The 25,286-nt window shown below is 38.5% G+C and overlaps 3 protein-coding genes across 4 annotated transcripts; all 3 read right to left on the bottom strand.

Annotated features, from left to right (window-relative positions):
• Positions 1-4,598: 4,598 nt before the first annotated feature.
• LOC132796107 (sodium channel protein Nach) lies at positions 4,599-9,206 on the bottom strand. Its single transcript, XM_060807149.1, has 8 exons — positions 8,759-9,206; positions 8,391-8,690; positions 6,987-7,068; positions 6,643-6,925; positions 6,441-6,579; positions 5,286-5,496; positions 5,017-5,214; positions 4,599-4,949 (listed from the first exon to the last, which is right to left on the bottom strand). The coding sequence occupies exons 1-8, from the start codon at positions 9,157-9,159 to the stop codon at positions 4,836-4,838; spliced, it is 1,728 nt and encodes a 575-aa protein (XP_060663132.1). The 5' UTR covers positions 9,160-9,206; the 3' UTR covers positions 4,599-4,835.
• A 5,802-nt stretch (positions 9,207-15,008) lies between these two features.
• Positions 15,009-16,241, bottom strand: LOC132795079 (uncharacterized). The gene is made up of 2 exons (XM_060805519.1): positions 16,089-16,241; positions 15,009-16,022 (listed from the first exon to the last, which is right to left on the bottom strand). Exons 1-2 carry the CDS (start codon positions 16,128-16,130, stop codon positions 15,075-15,077), a joined length of 990 nt encoding a protein of 329 aa, XP_060661502.1. The 5' UTR covers positions 16,131-16,241; the 3' UTR covers positions 15,009-15,074.
• A 288-nt stretch (positions 16,242-16,529) lies between these two features.
• LOC132795077 (ankyrin repeat and LEM domain-containing protein 2 homolog) lies at positions 16,530-25,080 on the bottom strand. Of its 2 annotated transcripts, none has more exons than XM_060805516.1 (9): positions 24,998-25,080; positions 24,509-24,684; positions 20,950-21,129; positions 20,137-20,882; positions 19,905-20,057; positions 17,674-19,341; positions 17,476-17,606; positions 17,286-17,417; positions 16,530-17,216 (listed from the first exon to the last, which is right to left on the bottom strand). In XM_060805516.1, exons 2-9 carry the CDS (start codon positions 24,678-24,680, stop codon positions 16,775-16,777), a joined length of 3,624 nt encoding a protein of 1,207 aa, XP_060661499.1. In that variant the 5' UTR covers positions 24,681-24,684; positions 24,998-25,080; the 3' UTR covers positions 16,530-16,774. The 2 variants fall into 2 exon arrangements, with proteins under 2 accessions (XP_060661499.1, XP_060661498.1); XM_060805515.1 differs by having other exon boundaries at positions 24,871-25,037.
• Positions 25,081-25,286: the final 206 nt, after the last annotated feature.

Here is a 25,286-nt window from a genome sequence, read left to right as displayed (position 1 = left end):
GTTATCGATGCTATTCGGAAGCAATCGAATAACATTCTTCAGAGAATGGATTTTCATCCCAACACATTAGCGAGAAGGCTAAGAAATGCTCCAAAAAAAAAAGACTGAAGACGAGGTCCCTTGTATAACATAATATGGGTAATTCTCTGGTAAATGTCGCGTGCGAACAGCTTTACAGTGACAAAAAAAAACATAAACTAAAACAATATTCAAATTAAGTGAAGGTTTTTCTTAAAGCTTTGGATTAGTACTAATTTTAGAGCTATGATTGATTTTAGTAACTTATTCTGTTTTACGATAAAATATATAAAATTTGTTAATTTTTGCAATTATCAGAACAGAAAACAAAACAGAAATAAAATTCCAAAACCATTCTTAGCCCTAATTAAAGTACTAATCTAGAGCTATAAAAATAACCTTTACTTATTTTTAAAATTGTTTCAGAATATGTTTTTTTTTGTAACTGAAAAGCTGCTCGCACGCGACATCCCTCAGAGAATTACCCATATATATATATAGTATAATAATATATAATACATAGTATTGCAATAATTGTTTGTATTTTTTTGTTATAAGGTATAACTTGTCAAGCTACCAAAAAAGTAGCAGAACACCTGTTAAATAATAAAATATATAAATTTTTCCCAAAAAAAAAAAGTTCGCCAATTGAAGTTTTGAAGCTAAAACTTTTTCAGTATATATGGTACAATATTAGCTATACTCTTGGTGATTCCTGAAAATTTGATTGCGATCAGATTCAAATTGTAGAAATACTTTTTGTATGGACAAAAACGTTTACTTCCTACGGGTCTTAGTTGCTTTGCTTTGGCTGAGAATCTGGTATGTTTTGTACTCTGTGGTATATTTTCAATATAGTAATGTCGTTGGTATATTTACAGTATTTTTGTAGTATTTTAATTTGGTATATTTTAAAATTATTACCGCTGTTTTTAAATTTTTTTCAAAATAAGTAGCGAATATGTTTTGACACTTTGAACTTCGAATATTAAAACAAGTGCTAAATAAATCTAGGCAAGCAATATTAGATTTATTTAACACTTTATTCAACTTTCAAAAGTTTCTAAAATTCTAAGTAGTTTTTAAAAGTAAATTGAGTTATTCGCTGAACAACCGTCGCATTTCAATTGATACTGTTGTTGTAGAAACAGATGATACTTACTATTGTGGTTGTTGATTTTAAACAGGCCTTAGATGCAGCTAGTTGTGCTCTCTCTTTCGCTCACTCCCTCCATCTCTCTCTCTCTTTCTCTCTCTCTCTCTGTTTATCTCTCTGTCTCTGTCGTTCACTGTTGTTGCTCGCTTGTGCTGTTTTATGTGGCATTATTGGTACATTTTTACAGTGTTTGTGTGAGTCGAAATTTAATTCAATAAATTCATCGAAAATTATGTGCACTTTTTGGTTGTTCTTGTTGCTGCCCGGTTGGCTAGCTGGCTGGCTAGCTTGCTGGATAACTGGCATTTTCGCAATCGAAGTTGGTCGTAAAAACGTATAAATAATACGAATTCTATTCCATTGCCTGACAGATGCAGGCAACAGGCAGCGGGCAGCGAGCAACATTATTGGATGCACAATCGCAAGAGGCATGGCCAAAAGCCCAACTGGTCGGGCATTTAGCTTAGCTGAGGTCCTGGCCTTGTCCTGCGAGAACGCAAACATTTGGAATAAGTTTTTTGGGAAAACTTTTACATTTAAGTTTTCTTCAGCTGCTGCAGCGTCTTAATTTGCGCATTATCCTCGCAATCTTAATTAAGCTGTCTATCAGAGGCTGCATGCCTACGAGAGTATCAGCGTGTCCTTCGTCCTTCTGCCAGCTGCTCTGCTCTGCTGCTCATTTGCCTGCCCCACGCGTTGTTCTTCGCACAAGTGCAATTTTTTTTTCGCAGTCACTGCACGCTGTGTTCTACAACCGTTGCGTTCCGTTCCGTTTCCGCTTCCGTTTCCGTTTCCACTCACGCCAACGCCAACGCCATCGTTGTTGTACGTTGTACGTTGCGTATACGCCCCGTCGGCGAGCGCGAGAAAACAACCAAATAATGTGACGCCAAAAACTTCCTTGAGCTGCCACACAAGAAATGCGAAGAAAACTGCCGCTGGCATATTACGAATATTGCAATTGCCATTGTCGCTCTTCCTTCAACATTATAATTTCGGGCTCACAGAAAGTATTTCGCAATACACGCAACCAAAGTCGGATCTACACTTGCACAATTAATGAAATCTTCAAATGCATTTTACAACTTTTCATAATTGAAATCATCAAGGATAAACTTCAAAGTAAACTACATTGAAAAAGGAGAATAGAATTTCAACTACATTGAAAATGGAAAACATGTTAAAAGGGAAAATAGAAAAATAAATAAAATATATTGATAAAAAATAGAATAGTTTAAAATTAAAATTACAATTGTTGTATAAATATTTATGTTACTTTTAAATTTGAAATAAGAAAATAAAAATATTAAACAAAAAAGCTATTATTATTATTAAGAAAATCCATAAAATAAGATCTAAATATATATATTAATAGTCTACCATAAACATAGTCTATATATAAATATATATGTAAATAGTCTACATATAAATATTTATAAAATAAAAATAAATGCACAAAATCTTTTAAGTTCAATTTAATAACATTTAATTAAGATTATATATGTTATACATACATATGTACATATGATACATATATAAAAATAATTTAGTTATCCCACAATGTAATGAAAGTTAAATAGGAATATTAAATAGAATAATATTATAGAATAATATAGATAAAGTCTATTATATTATATAAAAGTATTTTTAGTTGAAAATCGTTTAGCGAAAGAATTTTCAAAAATGTTCATAACTAACCATGAGAAGCTTTAAATATGTATGTTGTTCTATGAAATCATGTTGTTCACACGTTTTATATTTTATGACAACGAAGAGAAAAACAAAATATAAATTATTAATTTGTAATCACATATTAAATTCATTTTCAATTGCATATGATTACAAAGGCCACTTGAGCCACTGTGGCAATGCACTACTAAAGTCATTGTTGTTGTTGTTGCTGTTTTACACAGTTGTATTGTTGTTGTTGTTGTTGTTGTTGTTGTGTGGAGCCACAGACACTTCACTGGGAACAACGAAGCGGAACGAGAGCGGCAATGGGAACGACATGGGAAAAGGGAAAGCAAAGGGAAGCGTGAGCAAGAATGAGAATGGAAAAGGAACGGGAACGGGAACGGGTTGGCAAAAGGGGAACAGCGGAAACACTCCCCAAACGTAATTATTTCAATTAACTTTACTAAATTTATTTATGCATGCCTTTGCCAATGTATGCGTGTCTCCCTTTGTGTGTGCGTGTGTGTGTGTGTGTGCAAGTTTGCGTGTGCCTGTTTTGTGGGCGTGTGCGCATTGTCAACATGCCCGTTAACAGCCTTTAATTGTCGTCGGTCTCTCCATCGTTGCATCTCTTCATCTCTCCCATCATCCCACACTACTCCACTGTCTTCGTCTCTCTATCGCAATGCATTGCCTGCTGTGTTTGCTTGCCATGTGGAACGCATTTAACCCTTTTGCATGATTTGAACTTTAAACTCTTTTGGTTTTGGTTTTTGTTTTGTTTGTCTCCATGTGCCCACACATACACACACACACACACACGAGCGTAGTTCGAGTAGTTCAGCCAGTACAACTGTCTCACTCGCACACCGAACTCAAAGCTTTTGCACTAGGCGATCGTTTCGGCATTCTCTTTCTCTCTCACGCGTATGTTGAGCTTTTGAAAGCTCTATGCAGGGTTGGTGCGCTGTGCATTGCATTATGCATAAGCCGACATACATGCGCACACGAAGCTTTGGCTTTCATTCATTGCCAGCAATGCGTGGCAGGAGGTTTTTGGTTAGCCAAAGGCTGCGCACCGTTGGTGCGGGAGGGGGGTCGAGGGGCTGCTATGCAATTGAATGCCTTACATACATACATACATACAACCGACTGTGAGTTGTACTACGCGGCTTACAACTGCAATTACAACTACAACCGAAAGTTTTTTGCCCGACCGACGCCACCCGCAAAACTCACAACCCTCTGGGCACTCTCTCTGTCTCGTTCTCTCTCTCTCTCTCTCTGCTTTGGTTGCCCGAAGGGGGTATTGAGGGGGGGAGGGAGGCACAACGGTTGCTGGATTAACAATGAGCCGGCAACGATGTTAACTGAAAAATGCTTTTCGCTTTGCCCGTTGACGGCACGTTGCGCAGGGGTTGCGGCGGGTCTGATGGGGTTGGCTTTGGGGTTGCTCGCTTGCCTGATGTTGGTCGTGGTTAGTTACTGTTCTTGTTGCTGTTGTTGTTGCTCCCGCTTCCCGCTTCAGCTACAGCTACAGCTCCATCTACAGCTCCAGCTCCAGCTCTAGCTGCCGCACAGTGCAGTGAACTTGCCTGAGTTAAGGCAAACCAAGCCAAGGCAAGGCAAGGCAAGGCAAGTAAGTATGCAGCATGAAAACTTGTTTAATTGCAGGGCGAGAGAAGTTCATTAGAAAACAAAACAACAAAACAACAAAAATTGCTGGATATTTATTGTTGATGTGCGCATAAGTAGTATTAAGTATATATATTCAGCTCATTTCAATCGAGCAGTGCACGTCGTATATAGCATATCAATATATTGAGTATTTAATGGACAAAAAAAAATGGTAAGCTAATTAATAGAAACCCCTGCAGAGTAAGTCCTCTCTTCAGTTTAACGATATCATGATGCAACATAAGATATCCACTTCTCTGCAAAAGTATTTCAAATGCGGCTTGCCGCAAATAGTTTTTCGCTTTTTTTCTTATGGCAAATATTGTCCGTGATCGTATTGCCATTTATCCTTGGAGTTATCGTAGCCATGATGAGGCAGCACCTTGGGTGTGCGATACAAGCCCTTCGAGTAGTTCATGTAACCCTGCATTATTTTGAACATAAAGTCACCTCAGTTAAGCTTACATTGGAAACACAATAAATTTACTTACTTTCTCGACTCGACGCTGTCGCGCCAAATGACCAAGATCCGCATCCTTGTCCCCCTCGACAGGCTTCACTTGCAGCACAGCCGATGAGGAGCTTGAAGCGCTGTTCGGCGGATTTACATGGGATTTGAGCTTCAGCTGTAGATCAATTGCCGGTGGCGGCTCATGTCGTATACGCTCCTCAATCTCATATAGTTCTTGCTAAGCAAATAAATCGAACATCACATTGAGAGTTACAAATATGCCAAGCAACCAACAAAAACAAAACATACTCGATTTTTGTAGACCATGCAGCAGGCGCGAAGCGTAAAATAGTAAATGATCTCCACGCCGGAGAGCAGCGAGAAACCGAGAAATAAGCTGGCAATACCGCCAAAGGATACAAGCAAATCCACCCAGCCGAAAAGAACCTCACGCTTGTACCGTATAATCGGCCAGGTGAGGAACTCCACCAACACTCCCGGCATCTCAGCACGATCAGTGCTAAGAAAGAAGAAATAATTGTCAATGAATGAATAGCTAGATGTACAGATAAAGAGATCGATGATAGACAGAATGCAGAACTAGCAAACGGGACTAGAGAGGAAGATGTGAAGAGACTCGGGCGATTATAATACACACAAAAATCAATGACATAAGTAAAATATACATATATAAAAATAAAAAATAAATAAATGGCTAAATTGTCAACTACGCAAAAATGTATGAATTTCAGTAACACATTCCACATTTCAATAAACTAATAAATTATAAAGTCCCTTCTCTGCGATTCTCAAGTTGTTGACCTAATATGACGAGATTTTGTTAACTTGTAACACATATAAAGTTAAATTTCATAATAAATTTAATTAAAAACATATTTCATTCTTTTAAAATATATGCAAACAACAAGCTTCCTTAGAATTCATTGTTGTTTACTTTTTTTTTAAGTACAAAAACTTATAATTATAACAATTAAGCAACATTGAGTTTTGTCAAACATCCATATATCGCTCAACATCGACAACAACTGAAACATCGAAAAACATCGCAACGATGTTTTCAACATAACTAGTCCCTTCTCTGCGATTCTCAAGTTGTTAACTTATAATGTGGCTGGTCATTTGTCAGTTGTGTTTTTAGATATAAATTGTAATTTGTTGCTATTTAATTATTGATTGAAACTGACTATTAAATTATCAATTTCCTTCTCAACTTGTTCAACTGAAATGTGTCTTGAAGTTTTGACTGTTTTATACCAAAGTTCCAAACGCACTCAATTGTTGATAAATGATAATAATAAATGAAATTTTATAGTGTTGCTCTGATTGTGGAATTCAGTATGAAAAGTTGATTTCAATATAAATTTTTAAGGTAGTTAATGTAGTAGTAACCATTCAGCAAAAGGTTTATATCAACAGAAGTAAATAGAAATCTATACTACTCACATTTTCATAAGCTTATCAATGTTGAAAACGGTCTTGGAGCAGCTGAGTTCACACTGCAGACAATCCCGGATGTTCGTTATGTTCAGCTTGTAGTCATTGAGGCATCCAAAGTCCTTGACCGCACACATGGGTACATTATCTAAGAAAAGTGTTTTTCAATTCAATTCAAATGGTACAAAGGAAAGCCAGAAGAAGCGCTTACTAATGGGCTTGTAGAAGGGCGGATTGCACTTGCAGAGCTTAATGGCCTTGGCCATGCGGCATTGCTTCATGCAGGAGGAAAACGTGTAAGCATCGGGGAAATATTGCAACTTGACCTCGTCGCTGAAGATGCACTTGCGCTGACCAATCGACAGCTGACGCGCATCGTCTGTGGTGTAGGTGTTCTTCTTGGAGATGCGCACCTCCACCAGCTGATCCTCGGACCAATCGATTTGCGCATTGAAATCGGCGCCAAAGTATTCTTCATTCGAGAATATAAATATCTGCAATAATTGCACTTAGAAACTATGAAATTGTATATAGGAAATCGCATATTCTACTAACCTGCGTTGTGCTGTTGGGCAAGAAGAATAACGCCCACTTCTTGTCCGTCTCATAGAGATCATGTGGTGAGCCAGTTTTAACGCTTTAAAAGATAAATTGATATTATAAGAGTGAACGAAATATACTTCGTTTCGATATGATATATTTATGGCATATATTACTATCGATTTTTTCAATACGAATAATTTCATTATTTGCATTTTGAATTACTATTTTGTTTATAGCAAATATTGTAATATAGTTCTCTCAATATTTTCAGTTTATCCACTTAGGTTAAATCTTTCACTTCTTACTACTATACATTAAATACATTAAAAACAATTAAACCAAATTAAGCCACACAAAAACAAGTAAGAAAGCTACAGTCGAGTGTACTCGACTGTGAGATACCCGCTACCCAATTTGATTAAAAGCAATATATTTTGCGGTATTATTCTCAAAATATACCGAATATACGGCAAATATACTAAAAAATAATAAGAATATACCCAATGGTATGTTTGGTATATCGATATAGTACACCATTCAAAATATACCATAGACGGCACAATGTGCTAGATTGTCGGCCAAAGCAACTCAGACCCCTAGTAAGTAGGCGTTTTTGTCCATACAAAAGTATTTCTTTAATAACTACCACAATTTTTCAGGAATCATAACTACTATAGTAATTATTGTGTATACCAAAATTCGTAGCTTTAGCTTTAAAATTACGCTTGTTATTCGATTTTTTTGATTTCCGGCGGAAGTGGGCGTGGCAAAAATTTGAAACAAACGTGATCTGCGTGCAAACATAACAAATGCTGTCGACAAAAATATAGCTCTATCTCTTATAGTCTCTGAAATCTAGGTGTTCATACGGACGGACGGACAGACGGACAGACAGACAGACGGACATGGCTAGATCGTCTCGGCTGTTGACGCTGATCAAGAATATATATACTTTATAGGGTCGGAGATGCCTCCTTCTACCTGTTACATACATTTCCTGCCGGCACAAAGTTATAATACCCTTCTACCCTATGGATAGCGGGTATAAAAAGGATTTTTAGAAAAGTGTTATACCTTTGTGCAGAAGTTTTTTGTTTAGTTTTTTTGTCAATATATTTTTGGTATATTTTAAGATTAATAATGGGTAGCGGATATCTCACAGTCGAGCCTTTAATGACTTTAACTAAAATGAAACAAACTAAATTAAACAAAAATCTCCTAACCAATACTCGATTTGAAAACAAGATAATTCTTTAATAAGAATTCTACGTGAAGTTGTGTTTGCATGTAAGTCAAGATAAAACTTCATTAAATGAGTCAAAAATGAATCATGTAAAAATCGTACAAAGAAATTGTGTCGCTGCTGGCTTTATTCATATCAAGAATATTTCCCGGACAAGGACTTGTGGCACTTACTCCTCTCTGGCCGTGGACTTGAAGCGACTGTTGAAGGCATAGCAGAAGCCGTGCTCCGTGTAGATGGGTTCAAAGTGATCGCAGCAGACGATGTCTTCGTCGCGATACTTGCATGAGATAAGCGTGTTCTCGCATGAGATTTGTGAACGAAACGCCCATTCGCGAATTGTGCTCTCCGCGAGGAGATCCGCTGGTATGGATTTGGCCAACAGTTCCGCATCTCGAATGTTGTCGAAATTCAGCGAAGTGAGCAGATCCAAAAATGGTGCATAAACCAAAGCTTTGTCAGCATCATAATTACTAGAAATAAATTCCATTTTAAATGTACTGCACAATTAAATGGGGGAGGAAAGAAAATTGAAACGTACGCGACTGTTTTGTAGACCTCATTGTAGGATTTGTTGGGATCGAAGGCGGCCTCGGGACACACCACGGTGGTGGGAAAAACGACATTCTGATTGTGAAAATCAGTGTCGAGACCGGTGATGGTGGGATTCGTTTGGAACTTCTCCCACAGACTCATGATGATAACGAGAGCGGTGACAGCGCCAATCGATGTGAAGCAGAACCACATGAATTTCTCGCCAATTGGTCGCCCGGTTTCGGCAATATAGCGCACACCGTGAAGCGTTGAGTTCTGAAAGAACTCCTTCGTCTGATAGACGAGACTCCGACGAAAGATGATCAAAGTGTCGAGCAAACGCTGCTGACGACTCATCGCGGCGAGCGCATCCTTTTGCTCAGGTGTTGACGATATCTTTTGCGGCATTTTCGTTTCAGGAACATACTCTATAGCCACCAACTAACTGACACCAATGACCGATTCGATTCAACGGAACTTTTGCAACTGCGCGTAATCAGTGAATGGACAAACGTTGCTCAACAATCGTCAATAGCACCAATTAAAATGTATCCAGTGTGTGTTGTATTGTGTAGGACACTAAAAGCCTTTCATTGTTAATGCATTAGTGACCCAAAAACACAATATGAACACTAGCTTATATAGTATAGATGTATGTTTATGACACGCACACATCTTATCTTGATGCCTCATTAGTGTGGCGTAACGCTTCCCCGTCTCCGTCCCTCGTCCTGGCTGCATCTGGTCACGCCATATTTGCCTGGCCCTGGTTCAAAGGGTGGTTTACTGTCTCTCTCTCTCTATTTCCCTCTCGCTCTCTCTTTCTCTCCCATTCAACATGGCGGCCAGGATCGTGGCGAATGCACGTTCAACTCTTTTTTCCTTTTGTGGCTTTTGTTTTTGTGGGCGTCGCCGATCGCCGCAGCTGCCGGGCTAATTCAGTAGTCGACAATCGGTAATCGGTAGCTCGCATAAATAGTTAGTTGGCAGTCTGCTTTGTTTCCGGCGCCGCTGCAGTTTTGCACAATACTAAAAAAACAGAAAACAAAGAAAGAGAGCAGTGTTGAGTATGCTCGACAGCGCTGCACACGGTAGATCATTTAATATATAGTACTATATAATACTATACTATATACTATACATAAAATTGCATAAAATATCAAAAATTAGGAATTTAAAAATTGTAATAATAGTAATATAAATAATATAAAATTTTATAAAAATATATAAATAATAATATAAAAATAATAAATAAATATAGCATATAAATCACAATAACTTCTTCAAATGTAAATAATATTTCTGGGACTTCATCATTTTGATAGATATGATTTTAGATCAGAACTACGAAACTTTCATCAGATTGCTTATTAATTTTTATCATTATTATTTTTCATATTTTATTTCACTTCGTTTCGTTTCGTTTCGTTTCATTTAATTTCATTTTTAATTTATTTTTCTTTTCGTTTTTTCTTTTGCTATTGTGATTTTTTAATAGTTTGAAATTTCCAGTTTACCATTTCAAATTAATTTTGTTATCGGCTTAAATTTTGGCTTGTTTACGTTTATTCCGTCAAAAATCTTAGTTTTTCAATTATCATTTTTAATTAATTGATTTAAGCATTGCAAATTTTAGCCAAACATAATTTTTGTTGTTACCTTAAGATTGCGATTTAGGAATATATGTACATACATTAACAATTTTAAAACTAAATAGAGTTACACTTTAAGTTTATAATAATTTGCAACAGCTGAGCATTGTTCTGAAGTACTGCAATAAATCGTAAATCAGTATTGCCATGCAATATTAGAACTTTCATATATGTATAAAATGTGTACCTGATCACCAACTGATCAGACATTTTGTTGGGCTCAGCGTGTGTTGCGTACACAACTGGCATACCTCAGGCCCACTCAGAGCGAACCGCCAATAGGTTCACAAGTTTTGTGTGAACTTCTGACACGGCTCACTCCCCTCTCCCCTCGCCGCTTTTCCCTTTGGTCTTCTCACTCTGTTTGGCATCGGCATCGCCACATGCAGCCAGCAAGTGGCTTCAACTGAGGTAAAGACAAAAATGAAGTGGTTTCAAGTTTCAAGTTTGCAGCGCAGCATCGCAGCAGACTGAGAGCGGACAACTGGACAAAAGATCTGGCGATCACGAGCCGACGACGACGCTGCTGACCCTGATTGCGTCCGCCAGATAAGTGCAACAGCAAACAGGCAACAGGCAACAACAAAAAAAAAAAGCTGAAAAGAAATGAAAGCACAAAGGACTTGAACAACGTTCGCCATCCTCTGTCATATAGAGTTTCAAGCTGGCGCCAGAGCTTAGTGCTCAGTGTTTAGTGGTCGGCAGACTTTGCAGACCGTTATGCAGCCCTCTCTCTCTCAATGTCTCTCTCTCTCTCTCTACCTCTGTCTGAGTGAAACAATTGAGCTCCTTTCGATGTGGCAGTATCAAGGCATACAAGCACATAAAGCTGCCTCAATTATCCAGTGCAAGTAATTTGCAATTTCACATCTCGTTCTCATCTGTTGACAGGTGCTGCTGTTGCTGCTGCAACGAGGACTCGAACTCGGTCTCGGACTCCGACTCCGACTCGGATTCGGTCTCTGTCAAGGATAATCTTTGAGGCGAGTCGTGAGATCGCGACCCACTTAAAACAAAACGAGTAATCGAACTCGTACTCACACTCACATATTGCTGTTGCTATTGTTAAACATACACAGAAAACAAATTCAAGCTTTTGGTCTCAGCACTAAGAATTTTGGTCTTAAAAGTGCTTTAAGAACATGAAAATCCTAATATTAGAAAACACATCTTGATTTCAAGAACATTGGATACAAGAGCCAAGTTCTTATTAATAAGAAGAAAAATTCTTATAAATTTAAGACAAAAATTCTAATTATAATATAAAAAAAAATTATATAATATTATTTATATTTTATTGTTTTTTATTACCACTTACCTGATTTCCGGAACATTTGATACAATAGCCAAGTTCTCATTAATAAGAAAAAAATCTTATCGAGAAAAATCTTCAAGTATAAAAATCCTAATAAAAAATATAATATATTATTTTATTGTTGTTGTTTTTTTTTGCCGCAAAATACAATTTTTACCATTTTATATAGATATTCAGTTGTATGTTGAACACTTTTACTTACGACATTTTATCATCGATTTGCTCAGCATTTCAATCCAAAGATCTCCTCTTTAGACAGCAATTTAGAATGCTTTGAGACAGCTCAACTAACTGAGCAAACAAAACACTCAAATAACAACTTTGAAAAACTTTTGATGGATTACTCAATTTGTTTATCCTAAATTTATAATTTTTGGTTTTATTTTGAAAATTTGGCATTTCTAAGACTAATGTTCTTAGTTTTCAGAATTTGTTCTTAAATACGTCTTATTTCAAGAACACAATTTTAAACACAACTGTATTTTTTCAGTGTACTTACTACATGCATATATGTATATATATGTACATACATATACATACATACATACGTGTATGCTGTATACATATATAGTTGCTTTATTTCCTCCAGCACCTTTTGCCTTATTCAATAAACTGCACTTTTTTGTTATCAGCGATCATTTGTCAAAGCGCTGCGTGAGTCTCCGCCTGTTGCACGTTGCACGTTGCACGTTGCCCCACAAAAGCAACAAGTGTGCGTGAAGATCAGCGTGCTCAACTGATGGATACGTCGTCTTTAACAAAAAATTAAGAATATTCGTAAATCGAAATTGAATCAATTGAATTCAATAATCAAAATTATATGTATAAAATGAATTTAAAAATTAAGAAAATTCAAAAATCGAAATGAAATATATAAAATGCATTGAAAAAAATATATACATATATTTAAAAAAAAATACTTATTAAACTTGAATTGGCACTAAAATAAAGGCTGTATTTTTTGCAAAATAAATAAAAATGATAAAAATGTTGCTTTAGATTTTGAAATTTCATTTTAGATGCATACAAAATATTATTTTCATGTTATGTTAATTATGATTTTAACTACCAAAATATTGATGCTCAAAAGTGTCAATAAAAGTATATTTATTTAGCTAAATAAATATGAAATATTAAATATTTTACATAAATTTAAGATACAACTATAGATTTAAAGTATGTATTCATATACATTTTATAAACCTGAAATGTCTAAAATGAAATTACCATCAAATAAGCACACTCTTATTCGCTTTGAGGACAGCATAAGAAAACCAATGAAATAAATTGAACAGCAACAGAAGACGAATAAGAGCGCATTTCCAATTGCAACAATTTGTTGGATCCACCGCGCTGGTTGACAAAAATCAACGCTTATAAATGCTGCATAAGAAATGCAGAGTGAACTGAGCAACTGAAACCGAATCCAAAGAGCCCTAAGCCAGAAGGAACCGGCCAGGAAACCCGTTGGACCCTCGCAGCACTTCAACGACGAGAACCTTATGAAAACGCTACAAAAACAAGTAAGAAAGCTAGTGTCGAGTGTGCTCAACTGTGAGATACCCGCTACCCATTTTGAGTAAAAGCAAAATATTGCGGTATTATTTCGCAGCGGCAGCGGCGCGAATAAATCGCGGCTCGAAAAAATCGCTGGGCGAATAAATCGCGGGGCGAAAAAATCGCGAGCGGCGCGAATAAATCGCAGCGGAACCGCAGCGGCTCTATCTCTTATAGTCTCTGAGATGCAGTGTTTTATACGGACTGACGGACAGACAGACAGACGGACATGGCTAGATCGTCTCGGCTGTTGACGCTGATTAAGAATATATATACTTTATAGGATCGCAGATGCCTCCTTCTACCTGTTACATACATGTCCTGCACAAAGTTATAATACCCTTCTACCCTTTGGGTAGCGGGTATGAAAAGGCCGCTATGTGTCCAAACGTGCGTGTTCATGTGTGTGTGTGTGTGTGTGTGTGTGTGTATGTGTGTGTGATTAATGGTAATTGCTTTTATGGCTTTTCGCTTTGCTCGCAATTTGTTTTTGTAATTTTACATGTAATCACAACATTTGTCGCTCTCTGACCAACATTTTGATTATTTCATATTGTACTCGTATTTTGCTTTTTGTAAAAGCTGATTTTCAAAAATATATAAAAATATCCAAGACAACTTGTTTAAAAAATATATATGTATTATTTAAGTCAATCAGAAGGAACCTCCTTGTATATTAGAATCTTATTATTAATTTGTATTGGAAGTAAACTATAAATAAAAACAACACATTAAAAGATTCAAAGATTCAATGTAAACACACTTCTTTGAAAAGCATCTGTCAGATATATTTCATTTATTGATTCACGTATTTAAAAGTATCTATGTACATGTTGCTGAATATGAACGAATTTACACTGAATTAAACTTCTTACAATATTAAACGTTCGTCTTTTTATTGGGTATCTTGCAGATACTTCTCTTTTTGTATTTAATTTGTTTTGAAAAGAAAATATTGTTTTATAAATGTGTATTTTAAATCAGTATGATTCTTATTCCTATACAAATTGATAGCAACAGTGTTTTTATACCCGCTACCCAAGGGTATTATAACTTTATGCAACAAGCAGAAGAAAGCATCTAAGTTGCTTTGACAGTCTGGTTTTTTTTTTACTATATGATATATTTTAAATGTCGTAGGACATCAATATACCACGTATAGCCTTCAGTCATCTCCGACTCTATAAAATATATATATACTTGATTAGCTTTACGGCCAAGACGCTATAGCCATGTCTGTCTGTCTCAGAGACTATATGAGATATAATTTCTTTTCGACACCACTTTTATGTGTGCACGCAGATCAAGTTTGTTTCACATCTTTTTCACGCCCGCAAATCGACAAAAACCAAATAACAAGCGTAATTTTGAAGCTAGAGTGTTGAATTTAGGAACAGACCATAATAACTATAGTATTTATGATTCCTACGAATTTGGTTGAGATCAGATAAATTTAGAACCTATTTAAGATATTTTCGTATGGGGTAAAACGCCCACTTGCAACGGGTCTTAGTACCGTTGGCTAACAAACTGGTATATTTCGTGTTCTATGGTATATTTAAATGATATTTTGATATATCAATAGTATTATTACTATTTATTAATATTTTTAAAATGCGGCACTATTTTACTTTTATTCGAAATGGGTAGCGGGTATCTCACAATCGATTCGCCTAAAGCTTTCTTACTGGTTATTCATTTAATATTATATTTAATTTTTAAATTCAAATAATTAAACTGCTTGTAATTCATTTTATTAAAAACCATTGTAAAAGTGGAAATTTATTATGCAAATCGCATTAATGGCATTGGGCAAAGTTAATGCCGTTCTCGATCGACTGCTGCAAGCCCTTCAACGCCTTCTCAAGGCCAGCCTGCTCGTAATCATCGAGTGGCGGCAAACCGTGATTCTTCTCGATGCCGCGCGGACCGAAACTCAAGGGGGTGGCGAAATAGCTGACCTCCGTCACATCCGAATAGACGTAGGCGCATTCGATGGGCGCCTTCCTGCCCTTGAGACCGAGGAGCAGGGCGTTGGCAAAGCGAGCGCTGGCAAATGCCATCGATAGGGTCGCCGAGCCTTTGCCCTCCTTGGCCTTAACCACTTCATCGCCGCCCATTTGTATGCGCTTAACAAGCGCCTCCCGGCACTCCTGGTCGTCATTAAATTTGGGCTTGCATTGCGATATGATGGGCAAAATGGTGTCGCCAGCATGTCCGCCAATTACCGGGACACTCACTTTGCGCGGATCGACGTTCATGAAATCACCAAGGAATGTCTCGGCGCGCACCAAGTCGAGTGTGGTGACGCCAAACAACCGCCGCGGATCGAATAGATCCTCCTTCTTCAGAAATTCAGCGGCCATCGGGACAATGGCATTCACCGGATTGGTGACAATCGCAATCAAGGCATACGATGCATGCTCGGCAATCGCTTTGATTGCACCGCTCACAACGTTCGCATTCACCTCGAACAGCTGTTCACGGGTCATGCCCGGTTTGCGGGCAACGCCGGCGGTGATAATCACAAGATCGGCACACTTGACGGCGTCGTTCATCTGGGATGCACCCGTGTAGGATTTCACATGAACTTTTGTGGCCACGTGCGACAAATCGGCGGCGACGCCAGCCACATTGGCCACATCGTGCAGGACCAATTCCGTGACCAATTTATTGTTCTTCATCAGTAGCGAAAGTGGTTGTCCAATGCCACCGGCAGCTCCAATCACGGTAACCCTAAAGTGTCGCTGTTGTTTGTATACAATTTGATTAACATTATTAATATATATATAATATATATGAATGGTGCTTACCAATTGCTGTTGCATTGTTGACCATAGTTTACCGCAAATCATTTTCAAATATTTACAAATAAAAAATCTAAGCCAAAATTTGAAATAAAAGTGTTTTGTGTGGCAAACTCGAAGCGACAGTTTCGACCTCTGATAAAACCAACCAAATAAATCGATCGACAGTTAACTCGAGACTTGCTTAAATAATTCTGGCAATATTAAATATCAGTTTACGCACATTTCCGACTCTTCTCTTCACATTCCACAAATAGTATGTGTAAATCCATATTAGCAAAAATGTATGTTTTTTATTTCATTATTTACATCAACTTTGTAATCCTAAATAACTTTCACGCGTTCGAATTCATTTTGTTTTTCAACACAACTTTATAATTTAACACAATAAACAATAAAAAATAAAACCTAATGAATACCCTTGCATTTTACTCAATTTAGCAAAAATTCATGTTTTGTCATCTTTTTATTTCGTAATTTCAATATAACTTTCAGGCATTCGACAGTTGTGTTGCAATACAATTTCAAAAAATTAATAATTAAAAAAAATATATGTATATAAATAATAAAAAAAAAAACAAAAACTAAAACAAGAACTGCTGTTGTTGTTGCTGTTTCAATTTTAGTTGCTTTTTCTGTTTCAGCTTGTGTTTTTTGTGTTTCTGCTTCGGTGCTGCTTTGGATCCCAATCATCAGTCCTTATCATCAAAGAGTGAGTTATTGAAACGGGAATTGATATTGACATATTCGGGCGAATTCATCATTGGCGAATCCTCCTGACGTGTCTCACGGAATTTGCTGAAGAGGCCGCGCACTTTGTTGAGCGGCGTTTGGAATGACTGCGATACCGTTGCCGCAGCCACAGTTGCCAGCGTCGGCATTGGTGAGGGCATCGGCGACGATACAACAACCATTCGCTCCGATTGCGGCGGTGGCGGTGGCGACTGCGATTGCGACACAACAGTCTTTTGCTCCGCCAAGCGAGCGACAACCGCGTTCAACTTTGGCGAGCAAAGCAATCGATTTCGATGCACATTCGAGGTGGAAGTGCCATCGGCGGAAATACTGTAGTTAGGAGGAGTGCCAATAAAAGATGGCTTGTGTGTGCGCTGCACACTTTTCGGTGAGGGGAAGCTGCAAAATAAAAAGAAGCAAAAAAAGTTAAGCAAGAAACATTTTTTATAAACCTCTTCAACTACTTACAGATCCATTTCAGCGGTGGAGAAGCTCTCCATAGCTGTGCGCCAGGCGTATACTAATGGCAGTGCTTCCTTTTCAATCTTCACATGGAAAACGGCGTTCAATACATCTAGATCACGCTTTGTGGGCTCATTGCTGCAAATGCATTGCATTAGTTTCAAACTCACATCGTCACACAATTGATTTGGCTTACCCGAAAATGAAGAGTTCATAACGTGGCTCCAAGTCGCAGGACAATCGAGGCGAACGGCTCTCTGGTGGCGTATAGAATACCTCCTCATCCTCGCTGCTGTCCGCGGCGCCAGCATTGTTGCAACACTCGTACTATTAAGAATAAATGAAAGAGATACTCAGGTAAAAAATTGATATCGAGCAAACACTGTAAACTTACGTAGATCGCAACATCATCAGCGAAAATATCATCGTCATCGCTATGGGATTCGCTGTAGCGATAACTAGTGAAGTTTCTGTTGCTGTTGCTGCTACTGGTGCTGTTGTTGCTTGTTTTGGCCACTGGATGCACAACTCCGATATTGTTACTCAAACTGACGGCAGCTGCTGTGAGTGTTGCTGCTGTTGTTGTTGTTGCCGACGTCGTCGTTGCATTGGATATTTCATGGGCCTGAGCACGCAATGATTCGGTGCGTTTGCGTCGACTCGTTTTGCGACTGAGATTCGCGTCCCACAAACAGGCGCAACACTGCTCCAACTGCCAGGCGGCCGAGCACAATTCCTCGGTCTTTAATACGTCGGGCAGCTGCATCGTTGGCGTCGCCTGTTTCAACGTTTGCAACATGCTGGCGCACACACAATGCAAATGCTCGCGCCGATCACCGTTCAGTTGCAGCAATTTGCGCAGCATTTGCAACAGCTGATAATGAAGTGTGGCAGTATCCTCCATAGAGTGGGCAATGTAGCTGGCAACGAGATGTGCGATGCGTGAATGCACCTTGGTAAAGTCAACGCTAATGAAACGTGCATCATCCTTGAAGCTCACAATTAGCGATTTCAGTCTTTTCAGCTCGGAGAGCAGAGTATCATTGATTGACACCATGTTGCTGATGTTGTTGATCAGCGTTTTTGTGATGCGTTTGGCAAACACTTGCAGTGATTTCTCCACACACGTGTACGGTGTCATTACTTGGGTAATTACACCAGTCCCACTGCCAGTGTCGTTGCTGCGACTGGCGACGCTGCTGTAGCCAGCTTTATTGCGATCCGTAATGAAGTCTAAGCAATTCTGCATCTGTGACATATTCCATAACTGATCCGATTTCTCCAATTGTCCCGCCAAATAACTCTCCAGACGTGTCAGACCAGCGGGCGACGCAATGTCAATGAAGGTGTCCAGAAAATCCCAATATTCACGCCACTCCATCTGCTCTTGTCGCGCCAATTGACGACCGACTACCTCGAGGCCCTTCTCAATGTCCGAGTTCTTAATGTGACGCTCACGGAAACTATCATTCAGATTCGAGACATTAAGACTGAAATTAGAGCCGCCGCAGCCGCCATCCATTGATTCATCTGCCCGCAACGATGAATTATTTCCGCAGCGATATTCCAATAGCAAATCGCTTCGCACTTGCCGCATTGGCGTTGACATGTTATAGAGTTGCTTCGGTTTCATCGCTGCCGTTTTGCCACTTGGCGTCCCCTTGTACGCACAATCATTGTTATTGTTGTTCTCAATGTTGTCCTCTGTCTCATCCTGTGTTTGTGTCTGCGATGATGTATCCACTTCCAACTGCTGTTGCTTACGATTGCCATTTGTTTCGCAGTTTAATGATTTATTTGGCGTCGTTGGGCTAAATAGAACGCGACGACCTATCGAGAGTTGGTCGGAGCTCCGGTTGAACAGCGATTTGTTTGGCGTCTTCATTGGCGAGATATATGGCGATCCGGCCAACGGTGATATCACATTGCTGCCAAGACGTGGCGGCGTCTTCCAGCGACGATAGAAATTAAATGCTTGATCACGTGACATTGGGCCAGCCATAGCGCAGATTTGAAGATCCACATTGAGGCGATCGCTCTCCTCCGTCTTATACTGCAGTGGCTGTGTTCAAAAAGTAACCAAATGGATTAGACTTAATGTGTGATTATTCCACGTTATAAAGCAAAGTTTAACCAAATATATGTTGCAATATTTCTCTTGACGAATAAGCTAGTAATCTTTAGGAATCTATAATATATTGTCTTTCGAATGTGTATACAAAACATGTTCGAAAGCTACAGATAGATCTTTCAACTTAAAATGCTCTTAACTTGCATACAAATTTTGCTTCGTAATAGACTTATTGTTTAAAGGTTAAAGGGTGAATATTAAATAGCATATTTAAGCCGTTTGTTATCTTGAATGTGCAGTAGTTCCCTATCTTTTATAATTGCTAATCATTTGCTGTGCTGTTCAATCCGACGGACATAGTTAAATAGCGTCGACTAAATATACCATTTGGACTCGCGAGATACGCACATTACGCTTTCGACAAACATCGACACTTCATTCAAAAGTGAAACACTAATAAACACTAAAATCATATGCCATATCTACGTAACTACCCCACTATGTATATTCGCCATTTCTAATTCGATAATTTGGTGAAGTAAATGCTCATTTACCGGCGGGTCGTGCGGTGTAAAGGGCTGTCCAATAAACGGTGGCACAGTGTTGAGCATTGTGCGCAACACTGGCACAAAATGCGGATCGGACAGCAGCAAATCCAGTTTTTTATACGTCAACGTCGTGGCATTCTGTGCACGTTGACAAATTATCTAAAGAGAAGAGAGCATATAAAATATTTATAAAATAAACAACGCTCAAAAATCTCTCTCTCTCTCTCTCAGTACTTACTTCTTTGGGATACTTGCCCTCGGTGTTCTTTAGCGACTTGCACTGTCGATACATAATAAGTACTTCGGCAACACTGGCGTGACCATTTTTCGAAGCAAAATGCAACGGTGTCTCACCGCGTCCCTTGTCCGGCATATTAAGATAATAATCGAGCAGATTTTCATTGAGAGCAGCGCACATGTCGCCGCTGCTCTTTTTCCCCGCATACAATTGGGTAAACTCTCGATCCGAGATGGTTTTCAAAATGAATTCAGCGATGCTGGCCTGATTGCATTGGGCGCAAATGTGCATGGCATTGTAGCGAAAGCCCTCCTTCAGACTGGTTGGCGTATCGCCGCTGCTAATTAGATAGCGTGGATTATCCCAAACGATACGTTTCACGCGCTCCAAGTTGCCGGCCTCAATCTGTTTGCGAAATTCGACAAGCTCCTGTTTCGTAGGCGCTCGAAACGGTTGTCGCTCTGCATTCAATGAGCTAATGCTGCTACTGCTGCTGCTGTTATTGCTGCTGCTGATGACGTTGTTGCTGCTGATGCTGCTGCCACCGCTGGTGCTTGTGATGATGTTGTTGCTGTTGCTGCTAGAGCTGCTGCTGCTAATGATGTTGTTGCTGCCGTTGTTGCTCATTGGACTGCTACTGCTGCAATTTGTAGGTGACGACGAGAAGAGCGGACTATCGCTGCCGCTGTATGATGTCTTATAGCTGTTACTGCTACCCGTCGATGTTGTTGGCATTTGCACAGGCTCTATAACATGTTTGGATACAACTGATTAATGCACATATACTTGACAAAATGATGGCACACTACTCACTGCTGGTTGGTTTGGCTTTGCCGTAACGCTTAAGCGACTCGATGCTCTCAAAGCCAAATTGTACGTAGCTCTCGGCCTGTTCACGGTTGGGAAATTCGCGCAGACGTGCCTCCTTGTAGTGGCGGAGCATATCCAGTGCCTTGGACTTTTCCGTGAATATCAACCAGAGCGGTGAGTCGGCTACAATTGATGAAAAGGATATATTATTTCGATATTATTTCAACTTGCAAGTCAAAGTGAAATAAAATGAATGAGACAAGGCAAACTGTGTGTCTGGTTGGTTTTGCTTTGCTTTGCTGTGTTGTTTTTTTTTTTTTGCAGTCACAGTCACGCCATCTGTGCGAATGAGGCAAACGAAAGAGATAGAAAGACAGGGACAGAAGCAGATAGAAAGAGTGAAAGAGAGAGCGTAAGAAAAGTGTTAAGCAAAACAAACGACGAACACACAACGAACTTCTATGAACTATATAGAGACAATACAGCAGCCAACAATTTGAACTGAAAGATATATACATGTTATAACACATATACAGTGGCGAGCAAAATTGAGTGCATGTTCAGAACTCAGACTCTCGTCACCCACAAAATCATAACCACACAAGATAATCCAAAATTTTTTTTTTTTGTTTTATTTTGATTATTTAATTCTTAATAAATTTTAAGCAAAAACAATCATGAAAGAGATAAATTCGAGGAGATTTACAGTAAAAACGAAAAAAAACCCGCATAAACTCAATTTTGCACGTTTCTAGAAGTTTTAATTATTAATATAATATTAATATTTTGTCCAAAGACCTTTATTTGTGATAACTTCCTGTACACGGTCAGGCATGCTCTCTACCAAATTTTCAATAATATCTTTGGGAATACGTCTCCATTCAGCTTCAACACGCTCCCAGAGGTTGCCCATATTTGATGGAGCTGCTTCGTATTGCCCGAGCCGTCTTTTCACGATTGACCAAAGATTTTCAATCGGATTGAGGTCGGGACTTTGTGCTGGCCATTCCATTAATTTAAAAGGTTGCTTTTCAATCCATCCCTTAACAATTTTGGCCGTGTGCTTCGGATCCCCATCTTGTTGAAAAACAATTTCCTTTTCGGGATAAGCACATTTCTCAATAAAATTGGGAAGATTGGTCTGTAAGACTTGTAGGTAGTCCTCCTTCCGCATAATACCTTCTATTAACTGTAGAGGGCCAACATGCCACCACGTGAAGCATCCCCAAACCATAATACTTCCACCACCATGTTTTACAGTTTGTTTTACATGGTGTCTTTGGATACGATCTCCGGGTCTACGCCAGCAATATTGCTTTCCGTCGGACTGAAAACGGTTAAATTTGGACTCGTCAGACCAGATAACACGTTTCCAATCATCCACAGTCCAATTTTTGTGTGCCCTTGCAAATTTCAATCGCGCTTTAACATTTTTAACGGATAATGCAGGTTTGTTTTTTTTCACACTTGCAATATACCCAATGTCTCGCAGCGCTCTTCTAGCTGTCCATTCGCTAACACTCTTGTTGATAGCCAAGGAAGCACCCTTTGGTGTTAGAAGCTTGTTCTTCCTCATTTCCGACATCATCAGTCGAGCATCTGACTCCTTCAATAATTTTTTGCGACCTGCGACTTGCGCTTTGGGAGTCACATTCCGCCTCTTTTGAACAGCGATTACCGCCGATTGGCTTATACCGAGCCTCTTCGAAATTACACGCGATGTACAACCATTCTCGGTCAGGCTAACTACATTATTTTCGATATCTTCAGATAATTTTCGCATTTTTATGCTAGCAAATTTTCAACAATTTATTTATAATTGCAAGCTAGTCTGAAGCACATTTAATCTGTGCTACGAACATCAAGAATAATAGAAAATCAAAAATAACGGTGAATCTTTCCGATTTGTGCTGATAAGAAGAGTAAGAAGCGAAAATAGGCGAAAAAGTGCCTACGTGCAAAATTGAGTTTATGCGGGTTTTTTTCGTTTTTACTGTAATTCTCCTCGAATTTATCTCTTTCATGATTGTTTTGCTTAAAATTTATTAAGAATTAAATAATCAAAATAAAACAAAAAAATTTTTTGGATTATCTTGTGTGGTTATGATTTTGTGGGTGACGAAAGTCTGAGTTCTGAACATACACTCAATTTTGCTCGCCACTGTAAATACTATACGCGTCCCATACTAAATACTAAATATATATTTACGGCATCAATAATGCTGCGTATGACGCAGTTATTGGCACATCGCCGGACATCGGCGAACAACGCGGTGACCACAACAACAAGAGAAACGAAGAGAAGAGTAATGTATCTTTTTAATACATAAGTAGCTGCAGCTATTATTGCGCCCTCTCTTGGATTTCCTTGGGCTGTGTGATTGTGCCATAAAACCAACTGTGGACTCTGTGCAGAGTCGACGGATTGCTCAGTTTTCTGTCTGCTCAGTGGCCGCAATAGACGTTGTCTAGGCTGGCTAAAAGTTATTCTTTGCCGCTTGTGATTTAAATATGGAATCGGCGCGTTTCTCTATTTTTTTTTTTTTTATATTTTTTGCCCTTCCTTGATTTAGGGAAATTGTGAAACTTCGTCACGCTCGCTACAATTATTTTCTATGTATATCTCTACAGTGGGCGGCATAATGAATTTGTCGTTTTAATTTCGTCTCCAAGTGCACAAAAAATATTACTTAAACACTTTTATGATGGCATTGTGAGTCACAAAACGTCTTCGCAATAATTATACGCATTGTTTTCATGCAAAAACTGGAAATAACAAAAGTTTGTTTATGCCCAAGTTATACACAAAGTATTTGTTCTAATCCAACAGTAGTGCATAATGGGGTAGTACATAAAATACCCTGTAAGTCTTGAGATAATTTAACATACATACACACATGCAACTAAGAGAACAGCCTACACTTCTGTGCTGGACTATTTGTTTGCATTTTTAACGATGTGATTCCCACTGTATATTTATGGAATGACGCTCCACGAAAATATACTTTTTATATGTTGTACACTCGTTATAATAAGACACTCAATATTTAAGCACATCACAGATAGATCACCCTGTATGTTTACATTCCCATGGTAAACAAAAATGGTTTTTTGTTCGCCAGCTTTCGCCGGTTTAACCAGCAACGATGACAGGTCAAGGATCTGATTATGATTGCGATTGCATACATACAAATATTTACATACACATAAATGTTTATATATACATGTGTATGTATATTCTCAATCACGTTGCAATGCCAGCTTGCTTCTTCCATCACCTTGATCCACACCTCAATTCAGCTTCCAAAAAAGGTCAACAAAAATAATGAGCGGATGACAAATGGACAATTTTAACAAAGTCGGAATTGCATTTAATGCAAGTTGATCAAAAAAAAAGAGAAGGAAGAGGAATGCAAACAAAAATGGCGACTCCGAAGCGCAACAAATGAAGCGAAACAGCGGATAAAACACAACAAAAAATCGCGCGCGTTTTATTATTAATTACATGGGTTCATGAAATTAATAGGTTATGTGAGGAAGTTGGGGGGAAGAGAATACTCACGGGGATAGTCGGGATCCTCGTACATGCTTTCGTTTAGCTGGTTTGTGCCATTTGGTGTTGTTGTTGTGGGCAAAATCTTAATGTTTTCCGCTGCAATGGATCCCGCACATTGTGCTGTGGTACCTTCGAAGCCCGCATTGGATGGCGGTATATAGACGCCAAAGAACGACATTGCTCTGCACAATAAAACATAAATGTTTGTATATTAACTTTAATTCTTTAACAATAAAGAAAAACAATCAAGAATGTTTTGAACATTGTAAAACAAAATGTCGCACTGCATGTCGACGCAAAGTAGTTGGCGGCGACGGCGACGACGCCATTTGCTGGTTTACATGTTTTCAACGCTCGCTGTTGCTTACCTGTTTATGGCAGAAAACACAAACTACTTTTCTATTGTTTCGATACAATTTGACATTCAAACTGATTTTTTTTGACAAGTTATACACACGATATTTACGATTTATGCAAGTGCACTAAAATTCGTACCTGCCTCCTTATTTGCTTTATTTGCTGTTCGAATACAATGCATACGATGCAGCAAAACACTGCATGACCGTACTAACAATGCCAAAATATACCGAATCGCCAAGCAAAATATACCAGAAATAGTCGCACCTCCCGAATGAATCGATAACCAGCATCAAGAAATATAATTTTGAACAATTTGAATTTGAAAATATTGAATACCAGAGGTATCTATCATTTAATCGTTTAAAATGTATATTAATATATTTTAAAATGCAAATGGGAGAATTTTGCGCTGCTAAATATACTA

Source organism: Drosophila nasuta, chromosome X (assembly GCF_023558535.2).
Source record: "Drosophila nasuta strain 15112-1781.00 chromosome X, ASM2355853v1, whole genome shotgun sequence".
NCBI lineage: Eukaryota > Metazoa > Arthropoda > Insecta > Diptera > Drosophilidae > Drosophila > Drosophila nasuta.
This window is presented reverse-complemented; position numbering and strand designations above follow the sequence as displayed.

Coding starts and splice junctions, on each gene's coding strand:
- LOC132795077 (XM_060805516.1), bottom strand. CDS start 24,680: ATGTCGTTCTTTGGCGTCTATATACCGCCATCCAATGCGGGCTTCGAA. Junction 20,058..20,136: donor AGGGCAAGTATCCCAAAGAA/GTAAGTACTGAG, acceptor TCTTCTCTTTAG/ATAATTTGTCAACGTGCACA. Junction 17,418..17,475: donor TATGAACTCTTCATTTTCGG/GTAAGCCAAATC, acceptor ATGCATTTGCAG/CAATGAGCCCACAAAGCGTG.
- LOC132796107 (XM_060807149.1), bottom strand. CDS start 9,159: ATGCCGCAAAAGATATCGTCAACACCTGAGCAAAAGGATGCGCTCGCC. Junction 6,580..6,642: donor GCCCTTCTACAAGCCCATTA/GTAAGCGCTTCT, acceptor CACTTTTCTTAG/ATAATGTACCCATGTGTGCG. Junction 5,497..6,440: donor ATTGATAAGCTTATGAAAAT/GTGAGTAGTATA, acceptor CTTCTTTCTTAG/CACTGATCGTGCTGAGATGC.
- LOC132795079 (XM_060805519.1), bottom strand. CDS start 16,130: ATGATTTGCGGTAAACTATGGTCAACAATGCAACAGCAATTG. Junction 16,023..16,088: donor CAACAATGCAACAGCAATTG/GTAAGCACCATT, acceptor TACAAACAACAG/CGACACTTTAGGGTTACCGT.